Raw genomic sequence first — 15,414 nt, 5'->3', positions numbered from 1 at the left:
GGGAATGGCCTCAAGCTCCACCAGGGGAGGTTCAGGCTGGACATCAGGAAAAAATATTTCACGGAAAGGGTCATTGGTCACTGGCAGAGGCTGCCCAGGGAGGTGGTTGAGTCCCCTTCCCTGGAGGGGTTTAAGGGACGGGTGGACGAGGTGCTGAGGGACATGGTTTAGTGATTGATGGGAATGGGTGGACTCGATGATCCGGTGGGTCCTTTCCAACCTGGTGATTCTATGATTCTATGATAATTCAGCAATTTCAATGAGACTGAGCATGCAAATCGGTTCAGCACATCAGTAACAAAAATGATTACTCTTTGACAACGAAGGACTCTGGAAGTTGTTCCCACTGCAAAACAGGATTCTAGGAGAAAGCTAAACTGCCAGTTCTGATTTTTTAATTGGGATGATTCCCATTTCCCAGCCAGCAGCAGGTTTCCCCACTTGTATGGTTCATGTCCTCATGCAGCCGTCCCTACCTGCACATCAACGCAAACAGAGCTGGATGGAGGCAGGACTGCAGGGAGACTTCGGGGAAAGTGGGAGGTTTCTCCTGTGTCCGACCACCTCTTGCCCTCTGCAAACAGAATATTTATTGTCCTAAATCCTGATGAGGACAGCGGTCACCCAGGCAGGATGTTCAGCTGAGGTTTTACACTCCGGCAGGTTTCCCTACGCGTGGTTATCCCGAGCCTGGTCCACCCCAAAGCTCTCTTAGAATCACAGAATTCTCCAACTCCTCCAGGTTGGAAGAGACCCACTGGATCATGAAGTCCAACCATTCCCATCAATCACTAAACCATGTCCCTCAGCGCCTTGTCCACCTGTGCCTTAAACCCCTCCAGGGAAGGGGACTCAAGCCCCTCCCTGGGCAGCCTCTGCCAGTGCCCAAAGACCCTTTCTGTGAAAAACTTTTTCCTAATATTCAGCCTGAACCTCCCCTGGTGGAGCTTGAGGCCATTCTCTCTTGTCCTGTCCCCTGTCACTTGGCAGAAGAGCCCAGCTCCCTCCTCTCCACAACCTCCTTTCAGGTAGTTGGAGAGAGCAATGAGGTCTCCCCTCAGCCTCCTCTTCTCCAGGCTAAACACCCACAGCTCTCTGTATGAGCTACCAGACTCAATGTCATGCTGGAGGGTCTTCTATCCCCTCTTCCCCCCAAATTCATTGCTGAACGGGAATCAAACCTGAGTTTACTGAATAGTTTTTAATAAACAACCCGTGCTGCTGGCTAAGCCTGGTCAGGCGCTGCCATCAAATCCAGAGCGTGGTGTAAGGAAATGCCGATACCCACAGCAGCGAGCACGGGAACGGGAGCAGAGCCCTCTCCCCTTGTTCCTGGGGTGGCAACCATCCCTGAGGGTGGTTAACCTCCTCTGGGGAGGACACGGGCAGCCCTGGGTCCCCAAAGCTGGGGTGACCCCATGGGTGCTCAATAGGGCACCAGAGTCCCTGCAGACGGGGGGACCCTACGAGCAGGATTTGAGCAGCAGTGAGCGTGCAGCCCAGATCCCTGCAGCCAGGTCAGACCCTGGGAAAGGTCTGAGGACAACGTGGGTCCCTGTAGCTGGGTGGCCACACAGGAAGGCTGTGGGACACCCCCTGTGAAGGGTCAGGGTACAATGTGGGTCCCAACAGTTGCACAAGCCCCTGGGAAAGGTATAGGGACAATATAGGTCCTTATAGCTGGGGGACCCATAGGGAGGGTATAGGGCAGATCCTTGGGAGGGCTATGGGGAATATGTGGGTCCCTATAGCTGGATGACCCCATAGAGAGGGTATGGGGCAGCTCCTTACAAGACTATGGGGAATACATGGGTCCCTATAGCTTGGTGACCTATAGGGAGGGTATGGGGCAGCTCCTTGGCAGGGCTGTGGGGAATATGTGGGTCTCTATAGCTGGATGACCCCATAGGAAGGGTATGGGGCAGCTCCTTGGGAGGGCTATGGGGACAACGTGGGTCCCTATAGCTGGGTGACCTATAGGAAAGGTATGGGGCAGCTCCTTGGGAGGGCTATGGGGACAATATAGGTCCTTGTAGCTGGGTGACCCATAGGGAGGGTATGAGGCAGCTCCTTGAGAAGGCTGTGGGGACAATGAGGGTCCCTATAGCTTGGTGACCTATAGGAAAGGTATGGGGCAGCTCCTTGGAAGGGCTATGGGGAATATGTGGGTCCCTATAGCTGGGTGACCCCATAGGGAGGGTATGAGGCAGCTGCTTGGGAGGGCTATGGGGACAATGAGGGTCCCTATAGCTGGGTGACCTATAGGGGGGGCATGGGGCAGCTCCTTGGGGGGGCTGTGGGGACCATGCGGGTGGCCGCAGGGAAGGCCGTGGGGACACGGAGGGTCCCTGTCCCGGGGCAGCCCCAGCCCAGCCCCGCCGTGCACTCACCGGGGCGGAGCGGCAGGAGCGGGCGGTGCCGGCGCCGTTCCCGGTGGGGCCGGTCCCCGTGCAGGTGGCGGCGGAGCGGGAGGAGCGGGAGCAGCGGGCGGGGCCGGGCCCGGGGCAGGTGCCGGGGCGCAGCATGGCCGGGCGGGGCCGGGGCCCGGCGGCGCTGCCGGAGCGGGCGGCGGCGCTGCGGGTGAGGGGGGGACCCGACCCCGGCTAGGGGGGGGCTGGGAGGGTCCCACGTGGGGAGGGGGCGAGCTGGCTATGGGGCTGCTGGTGGGGCGTGTGGGTCCCCGGTGGGGCAGGGGCTGGGGGGGGGGGTCACGGATGGGGAGGGGGCTGTCTGTGGGGCTCCTGGTGGGGTTTGGGGGTCCCTGGTGGGGCAGGGGGCTGTGTAAGGGGGGTCACGGATGGGGAGGGGGCTGTCTATGGGGCTTCTGGTGGGGTTTCGGGGTCCCTGGTGGGGCAGGGGGCTGTGTAAGGGGGGGTCATAGATAGGGAGGGGGCTGTCTATGGGGCTCCTGGTGGGGTTTGGGGGTCCCTGGTGGGGCAGGGGGCTGTGTAAGGGGGGTCACGGATGGGGAGGGGGCTGTCTATGGGGCTTCTGGTGGGGTTTCGGGGTCCCTGGTGGGGCAGGGGGCTGTGTAAGGGGGGTCACGGATGGGGAGGGGGCTGTCTGTGGGGCTCCTGGTGGGGTTTGGGGGTCCCCGGTGGGGCAGGGGGCTGCGCGCGTGTGGCTCTCAGATGGGGAGAGGGGTCTCTATGGGGCGCCTGGTGGGATTTGCGGGTCTCTGGTGGGGCAGGGGGCTGTGTAAGGGGTCCCACGTGGGGACAGGGGTTTCTATGGAGCTCCTGGTGGGGTGTGTGGCTGTTGAGGGGACCGAGAGGGGTGTGGGGCTGTGTGGGGGTCCCAGATGGGGACAGGGCTCTCTGTGGGGCTGCTGGTGGGGCTGTGTGGGGGTCCCCGGTGGGGCAGGGGACTGTGTGTGTGGGTCTCAGATGGGGAGGGGGCTCTCTGTGGGGCTGCTGGCAGGGTTTGGGGGTCCCTGGTGGGCAGGGGGCTGCGTGTATGTGGGTCCCATATGCAGAGGGGGGCCTCTATGGGGCTCCTGGCGGGGTTTGGTGGTCCCCGATGGGGCAGGGAGCTGTGTAGGGGGTCCCAGAGAGGGAGGTGGCTCTGTAAGGGGTCCCAGAGAGGGAGGGGGCTCTGTATGGAGCTGCTGGTGGGGTTTGGGGGTCCCCAGTGGGACAGGGGGCTGTGTGGGGGGGTCCCACGTGGGGACAGGGCTCTCTATGGGGCTGCTGGTGGAGTGTGGGGCTGTTGGAGGACCTAGGGATGTGGGGCAGTGTGAGGGTCTCAGATGGGGAAGGGGCTCTCTATGGGGCTGCTGGTGGGGTTTGGGGGTCCCCGGTAAGGCAGAGGGCTGTGTAAGGTGTCCCACATGAGGAGGGGGCTCTCTATGGAGCTCCTGGTGCGATGTGGGGCTGCTGGGAGGCCGGGAGGGGTGTGGGATTGTGTGTGTGGGGGGTCCCATGTGGGGAGGGGGCTGTCCATGGGGCTCCTGGTGGGGCACGGGGCCATATGAGGTGTCCCATATGGGGAGTGGGCTCTCTATGGGGTTGCTAGTGGGGTGTGAGGCTGTAGAGGGACCAGGAGGCATGTGGGGGTGTGTAAGGGTCCTGCACAGGGATGGGACTCTCCATGGGGCTCCTGGTGTGTTCTGGGGGTCCCTCATGGGCAGGGGCTCTCTGTGGGGGTCTTGGTGTGGGGTTGGGGGGGGGTCCTTTACGGGGTAGAGGCTCTCTGTGAGAGACATGGGGGTGTGGGGCTGTGAATGGGGGTCCCACATGGGGAGGGGGGTCTCCATGGGGCTCCTGGCAGGGTGTGGGGGGTCCTGGTGGGGTGTGGGGCCTTGTGAGGGTCGCATAAGGGGAGAGGGCTCTCCGTGGGGCTCCTGGCAGTGTGTGGGGCTGGAGACAAGAGGGCAGTGGGTCACAGGGTGTGGGGCCATGTGAGGGGTCCCCTGTGGGGAAGGGTCTCTCTGTGGGGCTCCCGGTGGGATGTGGGGCTCTGGTGGGATGTGGGGCTGCATGGGAACCCTGATGGGGTGTGGGGGGCTCTGTTGGAGTGTGGGGCTAGCGGGGGAGGCGCTGGCAGCACACGGGGCCATGTGAGGGGTTCCTCATTGGGGAGGGGGCTCTCTGTGGGGGGCTCTTGGTGGGGTGTGGGGCTGGGATGGGGGGCACTGAGGAGATGTAGGACCATGTTGGGGGTCCCCTCTGGGGATGGGGCTGCCTGTGGGTCTCTTTGTGGGGTCCCTGGTGGAGCGTGGAGCTGTGTAAGGGGTCCCTCGTGGGGAGAGGTTTCTCCGTGGGGCTCCTGGTGGGGCGTGGGGGCTGTGAGGGGTCCTCTCTGGGGAAGGGGTTTCTCCCTGGGGCTTCTGAATGGATGTGGGGCCACGTGAAGGTTCCCTGGTGGGGAGGGGGCTGTCTGCGTGGCTCCTAGTGAGGTGTGGGGCCACGTGGAGGTTCTCCCATGGAGAGGGGGCTGCCTGTGGGGTTGTTGGGGGGCTCTGGTGGCATGTGTGTCTGTACGAGGGGTCCCCCATGAGGAGGGTGTTCTTTGTGGGGTGTGAAGTTGTTGGGGGGGCATCCCTTGTGGGGAAGAGGCTTTCTGTGGGGTGGAGTGTGGGGCCATGTGAGGGGTCCCGTGTGGGGCCTGGGGTGCTGTGTGGGGTTGGGGGTCTGTCTGGGGGGGCTGAGCAGGGGGCTTGGGGCTGCCATGACCCCATGCTGCCCGCCGCTCTGCCTTCCAGAACAGGATCGTGGACCGGTGCGAGCGGCTCCAGCTGCAGAGCGCGGCCATCGCCCGGCACGTGGACGAGGTGCTGCCCGCCAAGGACCAGGACCTCCTGGTAACTCCCTGCCCCTTCTCCCTGGTTCTGTGATCTCCTCCGCTCGCCGTTCCTGCTGGAGATGCTGAGCTGCTGCTGGGCTCATCGGTGTGCGGGGCTGGCCCCAACCCACCCGGCTGCTTGTGTGAGAGCAGGAGAGTGCAGGGCTTCATCTGCCTAAAAACCACACACAAACAATAGATTTCTTGGTGATAGCGACCAAGCATCCCGCGAGGACCGGTCTGAAGTTTTTCTTTGTGGTGGCTCTGCTTCTCCCTAACAACGAATCAGGAAGATCTGCTGAGGGATGGGACTCTGGTGCCTTGCAGGTTGTTGCTTAGGGTTAGGCCAGGAGGCAGTAGACAGGTTGGGGACTGGTTATCCTATTTATCTCTGCTTGCTTTGTGATGATTACTGTGGTTTGGGCCTCAGTTAACAGAGTAATCCTAATTGCTGAGTCCATGGAAGACCAGCAGAAGCGGTTGGTGCTCTTGTCAGGGTTGAAGCAAGGCTGATGTTTCTCCTCTCTCCTTGCAGAACGCAGCCAATGCGGCGCGGGAGCTGGTAATCCAGAGGCTGATCTTTGTGGGGAACGCGTGTGAAAATGAAGAGCAGCGGTTGCTGGAGAAGGTGCACACGGAGGAGGAGCGGGCACACCAGAGCATCGTGACGCAGCAGGTGCACTGGACGGAGGCTTTGCAGAAGCTGGCTGCCCTCCGGACCTACCTGGTGGACACAATCACCAACCTGGATGACCAGGGCCTGGTGGTGAGTGCTGCTCCTTGTACTGAGGGACCAGGCAGTCAGCCCAGGAATAACCTAGACTTAATATCATGGATTTTATGGGACTTTACAATGCTCAGCAGCTTATCACAGAATCATTAAGGCTGGAAAAAAGACCTCTAAGATCATCCAGTTCAATTGTTAGCCCAACACCATCATACCCACTAAACCATGTCCTGGCCACATACTACTTGAACACCTTCAGCTTTTTTACCACTGCCCTGGGCCTCCTGTTCCAATGCTTCATCAATCTTTCAGTGAAGAAATTTTCCCTAATATCCAGTCTAAACCTCCCCTGGCACAACTTGTGGCCATTTCCTCTCATCCTATTGCTTCTCCCTTGGGAGAAGAGCCCAACACTTACCTCGCTACAACCTCCCTTCAGCAGCTTGCTGCACTGACAGCAAGGAGGCAGAGTTGGACAGGACCTACCTATGGGTCTAGCTCAGGGAACCTCCTTCATCTGGCCCTGATGATCCCTTCTGGTTTCTTGATGGTTTGTAGCACATCTGATCTTCCCAGTCCTGAGGTTCAGATCCCCCCGGGCTCCAAGCTTGAAGCTGCCCGCTCTCAGATGCCCTTAGGCTGCACAGCCAGGACAGCTGTGGGTTGAGAGCTGCTCTTACAGCAGTCAGTTGGGCCACCAGCCTTCTAGTGTTCTGTCTAGTTTTAATCAAAATGTGACCCTTGGAAGCACCTGTAGTTCTTCTTGAGTGTCTGCCCTGTGGCCGGTGTATTTCTGTTTAAGATATTTACTGTGCAGAGCAGCCCCTGCTTTCATAGAATCACAGAATCACCAGGTTGGAAAAGACCCACTGCATCATTGAGTCCAACCATTCCCGTCAATCACTAACCCATGTCCCTCAGCGCCTCGTCCACCTGTCCCTTAAACCCCTCCAGGGAAGGTGACTCAACCCCCTCCCTGGGCAGCCTCTGCCAGTGCCCAATGACCCTTTCTGTGAAGAATTTTTTCCTAATGTCCAGCCTGAACCTCCCCTGATGGAGCTTGAGGCCATTCCCTCTTGTCCTTTCCTTCACTCTTCTCCTTTTCTGTCTATTAAATTGTCCAATTTACCCAAGCAATTCCTCTTGTCGTAGACATGAGCAGGTAGGCGTTACACCTCCTCTTCCTTGCTCTTAGCCACGTGTAACTTTGTGAAGAGGAGGGCGGCAGCTCTGCTTGGAAAAAAAGAACCGATGCACCAGGCAGAAGGTAGATGGCCGTTCCTTTGGTGGGAAACGCAGTGTCTGTCCTGCCTCAACATCTTAGCTTGCTGGGCCCTCGTCTTGCTGTGATGAGTGAAGGCTGGAAAGCAAGATCCATCTGCCTGTGGCAGAAAACAGTGAGCCTCTCGGTTTCTCCTTTGACCACGTAGTGGTGGGGAAATAGGGATCGTACATTCTCCACCTTGGATTGATGGTCTTGGTACTTGTGTCTGTCAGGAGTCAATCCATGCCATGTCAAAGAAGAGTGAAAAGGGCAGGCAGAGCACCCTGCAGCTTGCGTTTGAGCCTTGCTTAAGTATTTTTCTACCACTTTGTACCTTGGGCTGTACCTTGAGAACCATTGCCAGCTGGTGTAGGACCAAGTGCGACTGATCCCAGGGTTACCCAACTCTTAGCTTTGGCTCTCTAACCTTGCAGCAGCTTCACCGCTGACTGAGGGTTGTTTGCTGCAAGCACAGGACATTCTTACAGCGTGTCCCAGTGGCTTGGGGAGGAGAGGGGACCTCAGGGCTGGGGTTTTCAGACTCTGGGCAAGGCAGGATGCAGCTATAGGAGCTTCCAGATGCAACCAGTCCAGTGTCTGTCAGAGGGTACGGAGTCAGAGTGGGTTCTTTGTCAGTCCAGAGACTTTCTGCCTGCCCTAGCTTCCCTTGCAGCAGGTTATCCTGCTGTACTTGCAGTCTTCTCTCTCACGCTGCTTGCACGTGCAGCAGAGCGGTGGCAGGCTCTGTCTAGGTGCTCCCCAGCCCTTCTTGAGCCACTGTCACCCAGCTGCCTGATCCCACCGACACAGCAGACACTACCCCTAGCTTGATATAGAAAATGCGTCACCTGCAGCCATTCCCATTCATGTTCTTAAGGAGTGGAAAGTGCTACAGCTGATGAAAATGGGTGTTGGACGCTCCCCAAGGCCAGTGTTGGGGTGAGGAGTGGTTTCTCTGCATCAGGAAGGGGAACAGTGCTCCCTGGGTCCTGGGTTTACTGTGTCCCAGCCTGTGTTTGGGATTTTATCTATTTCAGCTGTAATGACTTTTTCTCTTCTTGTCCCCAGCGTGCAGAACAAGAGATCTTCGAGAGGTCAGTACCCAGCTGCTCCCAGGCCTTTCCCTACCCCTGTGCCCAGCTTGCCCGCACCCTCAGCGGCCCTGCTGTGAGCAGCAGCCATCGCTCCGGCCGTGGGACCCCTCCTCTTTTGCTGAGGACAAGGACAGAGCACAGTGATGCCAGCACAGCTTCTTGTCTCTGCTTCACCTGCTGCGCTGCAGCTCAGGATGGAGCAGGCTGGCACTTCCAAATGCTCCATGTTCAATGTCTCCTTGGAGGCGCTGCTGGATGCGCTGACCCTTGCTTACAGGAGACCTTCTCTGGCTCCTTAGCAAACTCCGTGGGGCCCCTGGGATCTGGAGCAAGCCTGTCCCTGGCTTGTTGGCAGGAGATAGGATTGTCCACCTGGAAAGCTGGCGTGCTCAGAGCAGCAGCGCATCCAAGCTCTGCACTCATGCTGCTTCCTTCCCAGACATGCATGAAGTGGGGGAACCAAGTGCGGGTGTCGACATTTCTGACAGTTGTTGTCAGCGCCGCTGGGCTGCCCTTCCTTGAGGAAGCAGCATGGTGCTGCATTTTTACAGGCATTTATTCCTGGGGCTACTGCAGGGGTGCTCTAGGCGGCACTGCTTGGACTCTGGTGCCCAAAGGGTTTTTGGGAGTGGTTTTACCTGTACAGAGTAGAAAATGGGCCAAAACACATCACCAGCAGCCAGTGTCAGAGCCTTTACTTACAACCAGGAGTTCCTGTGTGTGCTGAAGGCCACAGGAACCCAGCAAATCCTCAGTCTCCTGGCTCTGCTGTATGAAACCCGCAGTCCTGGCTTGCTCTCCTGTTGTGCCCCCCTTTGCTCTGACAATGAGGCTCTCTCTGCAAAGAGGGAAATCTGATTCTCTCACTCAGCCTGTTCATTGTGCTCCTCTTGTACCTTGCTGGCCGCTTCTGGAGGCATTTAATCCATGTCTGCTGAGGGAGGAGGCTGTTGACTCAGGCTGCTGGGATTGTGTTTTGAAACACTGAGGTCTTTTCAGAAGGGGCTGTAATCAAAGCCAACCAAAAGTATCACTTGAGAGGGGAGTTTGTCTGGAAAGCCCCGATTTCTCTGCAGTGAATTTCTCTTCTTGCAACTGCTCCAGCTCAGGTTTCTGCTGCACTTCCTAGTGATCTTAAACACCTCCTAGCGCTAGTCAATGAATCACTGTGTTTTGAAATAACCCTTGTGTTCCTTTGGTAGGACAGAGGTGGCGGAGGGAATCTTAGAGCCACAGGAGTCCCCGAAGTTAAACTTTAATCAGACCTGTGTTCAGAGTCCGCTGCTGCATCGACTGTGGGCCTCTGCTGTTCTCTGCTGTGTCGCAGGTCAGTGTCTTGCTCAGGTCTCGTGCACTCTGGGGTTTCATCCACTCCTCTTTGTGTTGTACCCAAAGAGGTCAACGGCTCGATATCCAGGTGGGGATCCGTGACAAGTGGTGATCCTCAGGGGTCCGTACTGGCACCAGAGCTGTTTAATATCTTCATCGATGATACAGACAGCGAGATCGGGTGCACCCTCAGCAAGTCTGCAAATGATGCCAAACTGAGTGGTGCAGTTGCCACACTGGAAGGATGGGATGTCATCCAGAGGGACCTGGACAGGCTGGAGCAGTGGGGCTGTGAGAACCTCATGAGGTTCAACAAGGCCAAGAGCAAGGTCCTCCACCTGGGTCAGGGCAATCCTCAGTTTCAATACAGGATGGGGGATGATGTGACTGAGAGCTGCCTTGGAGAGAAGGACCTGGGGGTACTGGTTGATGAGAAGCTCGACATGAGCCAGCAATGTGTGCTTGCAGCCCAGAAACCAACCATGTCCTGGGCTGCATCAAAAGAAGTGCGGCCAGCAGGGCAAGGGAGGGGATTCTACCCCTCTGTTCCTCTCTTGTGAGACCTCATCTGGAGTATTGGGTCCAGTTCTGGAATCCTCAACATAAGAATGAGATGAAGCTGTTGGAATGAGTCCAGAGGAGGCCACAAAGATGTTGAGAGGGCTGGAGCAGCTCCTGTACGAGGACAGGCTGAGAGAGTTGGGGTTGTTCAGCCTGGAGAAGAGAAGGCTCTGAGGAGACCTTATAGCGACCTACCAGAAAGGAGGGGAGGGACTGTTCACAAAGGCTTGTGGTGATAGGACGAGGGGCAATGGGTATAAACTGGAGAGGGACAGATTTAGACTAGACATAAGGAAGAATTTCTTCACCATGAGGGTGTGGAGGCCCTGGCCCAGGTTGCCCAGAGCAGTGGTGGCTGCCCCATCCCTGGAGGTGTTCAGGGCCAGGCTGAATGGGCCTTGGGCAGCCTGATCCGGTGGGAGGTGTCCCTGCCCATGGCAGGGGGTTGGAACTGGATGATCTTTAAGGTCCCTTCCAACCCAAACTATTCTAGGATTCTATGTTGTGTCTGAACATCCTGATGCTGTGTCCTGCCTAGGACCTGGTGCATCCTTCCCCTCTGCTCTCCGAGTCCCTGCCAGTTCCTTGGAGCCCCCCAGCAGCTGTAGGAGGTTTTGGGACAGTAGCGAGGATACAGGTGCTCGGAGCAGCTGGTTGACGATAAGAGGTGAACAGGGGTTTAAAAAGACTATCTTTTATCAGCTCTGTTGTTCAACCTCGCTTGATTTCTTCTGCTGTTTCCTGAGTCACTTGTGATAGCAGTGAAGCTGATGACACTATAGGAATCTCTGTCACAGAAAATCCTCTTCACCACATTTAGCACGGGCCTGCTGGTAATTTTAAAAGAGGAGGAACTCTGAAAAACGATGCGACACGCTGTAATGAGCAGGGAGTAAATGCAGTAGCTTTTTGATCATGAGCTGAGATTGTGGCTGCGCATAAGCTGGTGGTTTGTTAGAGATATTTGTGATCCAGCTCAGCTCTCGCTGTACAGCTGAGGTTGCACAGGAGACATTGCCAGGCCAGTAACAAGCTCTGGGTATGGTTTTCCCAGGTTGGTGTTGGCTGTGTGGAACAGGCAGACCATGGAATGGTTTGGGTCGGAAGGGACCTCAAAGCCCATCCAGTCCCACCCCTGCCATGGGCAGGGACACCTCCCACTGGGTCAGGGGCTCCAAGCCCCATCCAGCCTGGCCTTGAACCCCTCCAGGGATGGGGCAGCCACCCCTGCTCTGGGCAACCTGGGCCAGGGCCTCCCCACCCTCACAGCAAAACATTTCTGCCTAAGATCTCATCTCAGTCTCCCCTCTTTTAGCTCAAACCAGTTCCCCCTCATCCTATCCCTGCACTCCCTGATCCAGAGCCCCTCCCCAGCTTTCCTGTAGATTCTCTGCATGTGAAGACCAGAGTGCAGCCCCTTATCTGGGTTAGAGCTGTGTTGCACAATATGAGGTTCTCTGCCTTCTTGTGTCAGAGGAAGATAAAGTCTCGTACTGCTCTGTTTTCTATGAATTTATATATAGCAGCACTTGGTTTCCTGGAAAGTCAACCTACACATAAGCAGCAGGGGCAACTACCACTGCAGAGCTCTACGGAGGGCACAGCATGGCGGGGTGGAATAAATTTATTCAGTGGAATAAATAATCAAAGGAATGAGACTGGCTGCTTCAGCTGGGAGGGGATGCTGTCTTCTGCTCCTCTCTCTGCTCTCCATTGCCTGCAGTAACTTTCACCTAACATACAAGGGTGTGTGGCACTTCCACCTTGTGCAGACTGATAATTCAGCCTTGGTTTGTCTCCTGCCAGGGAGCAACAGGGTGGGGACCATCCTAGGAATCTCCCTTACCAGCTTTTCTTCTGTTCAGTGCTGGTCGGGTTGATGCTGGCCTGGGTCTGCGTAAGTCACCCATATGAGGATAGACTGAAAAAGCTGGGCTTGTTCAGCCTGGAGAAGGCTTTGGGGAGACCTTAAAGCAGCTTCCAGTACTGAAAGGGGCTCCAGGAAAGCTGGGGAGGGGCTCTTGATCTGGGAGTGCAGGGATAGGATGAGGGGAAACGGTTTTGAGCTGAAAGAGGGGACATTGAGATGAGATCTTAGGGAGAAATACTTTGCTGTGAGGGTGGGGAGGCCCTGGCCCAGGTTTCCCAGAGCAGTGGTGGCTGCCCCATCCCTGGAGGGGTTCCATGCCAGGTTGGATGGGGCTGGGAGCCCCTGATCCAGTGGGAGGTGTCCCTGTCCATGGCAGGGGTGGAACTGGATGGGCTTGGAGGTCCCTTCCAACCCAAACCATTCCATGATTCTGTGATTGTAGATGCTGGTGGAAGTCGGGCTCTTGGATGTGGCCTAATGGTTTGATTCTTTAAGGGCCTCATCCACATGCTGGAGTCTGAGCAGAGGGTGATGGGGAAATGGCCAGGGTGGGTGTGATATGGTAGAGCTCTTGCTGTCATCAGCCCTGGGAGAGTAAAGGACTCGCCTGCTCCAGCCTTGGTTCCGTGGCAGTTCAAGACCTAAAATGGGTGAAACGAGGGTAGGGGAAGGCAGGGCAGGAGGGGAACCCGCAGGCAGAAACTCGGTTGGGAGCAGGTGGGTCAGCTGGGCATCAGCCTCGTCTCCTTGCTCGGTGAATTCACAGAGGAAGGGAAGTGCTTGCGCTGTTACTCGATGCTCGCAGGGGGCTGTGGCCCCGCTGAGGGGAACCCAAACCCATGGCTGTGCCCATCTCCTGTGCCTGGTGCCACCTCCCTCCGGTGCTTCAAACCTGCTCAGAGTGGGTTGATTAATGACTTGAGGAAACTGGAGGAAAGAGATTGTCCCTGCCCAGCCCTCTCATTCCTGTATTCCTCCTCATTCCTGTATTACCGGCTTTGCAGGTTTTCTGCAAACAGCCTGTGTCCTTGTGCGGGCTCTTGACTCGCCTGGCTGGGTGAGGAGAAGTCAGTTGGGGGAGGAGAAGTTGAGTCCTGCTCACGCATAGTGAGGTTGGGAAGGGACAGCACTCAGATTTGGGCCTCTCAAAAACGGGATGAACCGAACCTGCTGAGTTCTGCTTTGTGGTGATTGGGGCCAAGGTCAGAAGAGGACAAGCAGAAGCATCTCTGACCCTGCAGGACTTCTGGTGCAAGGGAGTCTGGGGAAGTCTGGGCTTTGATGGCTCTCTGGCTTGAGAGGGGAGGCTGTGGGAGAGCTGCCCGAGCCCCCGGCTTTGTGTCAGCCCAGGGAGCAGACGGGTGTGCAGGAGTGATGTGTGAGGAAAGAGCAATTGTGATTGTGTTTCAGATGGCTGTGAGTTCTTCAGATGGTTCACGTCATAGAATAGTAGAATGGTTTGGGTTGGAAGGGCCCTCAAAACCCATCCAGTTCCACCTCCTGCCATGGGCACGGACACCTCCCACTGGATCCAGTTGCTCAGAGCCCCATCCAGGGAAGGGACAGCCACCCCTTCTCTTGGGCAGCCTTTGCCATTAACTCCCCACCATCACAGCAAAACATTTCTTCCTAAGATCTCATCTCAATCTCCCCCTTTTCAGCTGAAAACTTTTCCCCCTTGTCCTATCCCTGCACTCCCTGATCAAAAGCCCCTCCCAAGCTTTCCTGGAGCCTCTTTCAGCACTGCAAGCTACTCGTAAGTTCTCTCCAGAGCCTTCTCTCTAGGCTGAACAGCCCTAATTCTCTCAGCCTGTCCTCATACAGGAGGTGCTCCAGCCCTCAGATCATCTTTGTGGCCTCCTCTGGTCTTGCTCCAACAGGTCAGGGCTGCCAAGTTGGTGCTCACTGTGTGGCTTCTCTTGCAGGCTCCCAGGAGATTCACATTGATGAGAAAACCATCAGCCCCCACCTCAGCCTGTCAGAAGACAAGAAAACGCTGACCTTCAACCCCAAGAAAGCAAAGGTGGACTTGGACTGCCCCGAGCGGTTTGACCACTGGCCCAACGCTTTGGCTACTGCTGCTTTCCGCTCGGGAATCTGCGCGTGGAAGATCCGCGTGGAGAAGAGCTGCGCCTACAAGCTGGGAGTTTGCTACAGCTCCCTGCCACGGAAGGGCTCCAGCAATGAAGCTCGCCTGGGCTTCAACACCGCCTCCTGGGTCTTCTCACGCTATGACCAGGAGTTCAAATTCCTGCACGCTGGGCACCCGCAGCTGGTGGAGCTGATCAGGTCTCCAGCCGAGATCGGGGTGCTGGTGGACTTTGCAGGAGGGGAGCTGCTCTTTTACGACCCCGATTCCTGCACCATCCTCTTCTCCCACAGGGAGACCTTCACAGAGCCCCTTTACCCTGTCTTTGCTGTGGCACACGAGAGCATCTCGCTTGTCCGGTGAGCTGGGGGTGAATATACAGTTGTGTGTACAGCAACTATACACGGTACCGAACCATCGAGGGGGAAAGGAGCCGGGAAAGGGCTTCCAGCTTGTGTACAGTGGGTTCCAGACAAGAGCTGCCTTCAAACTATGTCTGTTCTTCCCGTGTTTTATGGCAGCTTTCCTCTCCTGGAGGCTGCACCTGCTCTGTGTCCGCGGTGGGGGTCAGGGAATCGCCTGGCTCTGCCAGCCACGACTGGTGAATCATTTAATCCCCTCTGACCAAGGGCTGCATTCCAGCCTTGGAAAACAGGAGGAATATTGACATGTGCTTAGAGAAATGGCAGGGAGGAGCATGTGGAAAGGGATATGGATGGGGACACAGCTGGAGCTGCACTGTTGGGAGGAGCTGCCCATGCTAAAGCAGGGATGGTGCTGTCACCTCTTGGGCAGGGGCACCCCTAAGGGGGTGTGGCTGAAGGAAGAATCCATGTCGGAGCAGAGGAGTAAGAAGCAAGGAGCAGCAGAAGGAAACTCAACCCGAGCTGCCCCACACTTCCCCAAAGGGAGTTGGGGAGTGAGGGTAACGGGGTGAAAACAGGGTAGGGAGGAAGGAAGAGTGAGCCAGGGAAAAGGGCAGGAGAGGCGTTTCCCCAGGTGTTAAAAGCTTATCTTTATTTCTCAGTACCCAAATCAGGAAAATTTGTTAATTGGCAATGTATCGAATTAAGTGAAATTGCCCAACTCCAGGCTGTTTTGCCTCCTGGCCACTGCTGTCACAAAGAGGGAAGCTGGCGAGGTGGCAAACCTGGGGTGCAGCAAGGTGTGCGTGATCTGCGTGTGGGTTTTCTGAGT

The 15,414-nt window shown here is 56.9% G+C and overlaps 1 protein-coding gene across 1 annotated transcript; it reads left to right on the top strand.

Moving 5' to 3' along the window:
• The first annotated feature begins 2,480 nt into the window (after nucleotides 1–2,480).
• On the top strand, nucleotides 2,481–14,855 carry BSPRY (B-box and SPRY domain containing). The gene is made up of 6 exons (XM_069873120.1): nucleotides 2,481–2,580; nucleotides 5,204–5,302; nucleotides 5,819–6,049; nucleotides 8,343–8,368; nucleotides 9,571–9,695; nucleotides 14,054–14,855. The coding sequence occupies exons 1-6, from the start codon at nucleotides 2,524–2,526 to the stop codon at nucleotides 14,578–14,580; spliced, it is 1,065 nt and encodes a 354-aa protein (XP_069729221.1). The 5' UTR covers nucleotides 2,481–2,523; the 3' UTR covers nucleotides 14,581–14,855.
• Nucleotides 14,856–15,414: the final 559 nt, after the last annotated feature.

The sequence above is a fragment of the Phaenicophaeus curvirostris genome, chromosome 20 (genome assembly GCF_032191515.1).
Source record: "Phaenicophaeus curvirostris isolate KB17595 chromosome 20, BPBGC_Pcur_1.0, whole genome shotgun sequence".
Taxonomy (NCBI): domain Eukaryota; kingdom Metazoa; phylum Chordata; class Aves; order Cuculiformes; family Cuculidae; genus Phaenicophaeus; species Phaenicophaeus curvirostris.
This window is presented reverse-complemented; position numbering and strand designations above follow the sequence as displayed.

What these genes read in the sequence shown, in the direction of transcription:
- BSPRY (XM_069873120.1), top strand. Translation starts at nt 2,524, where the DNA reads ATGGCCGGGCGGGGCCGGGGCCCGGCGGCGCTGCCGGAGCGGGCGGCG. An exon ending in AGCGGGCGGCGGCGCTGCGG is followed by an intron (nt 2,581 to 5,203) that starts GTGAGGGGGGGA and finishes TCTGCCTTCCAG; the next exon opens with AACAGGATCGTGGACCGGTG. An exon ending in CCAAGGACCAGGACCTCCTG is followed by an intron (nt 5,303 to 5,818) that starts GTAACTCCCTGC and finishes CTCTCCTTGCAG; the next exon opens with AACGCAGCCAATGCGGCGCG.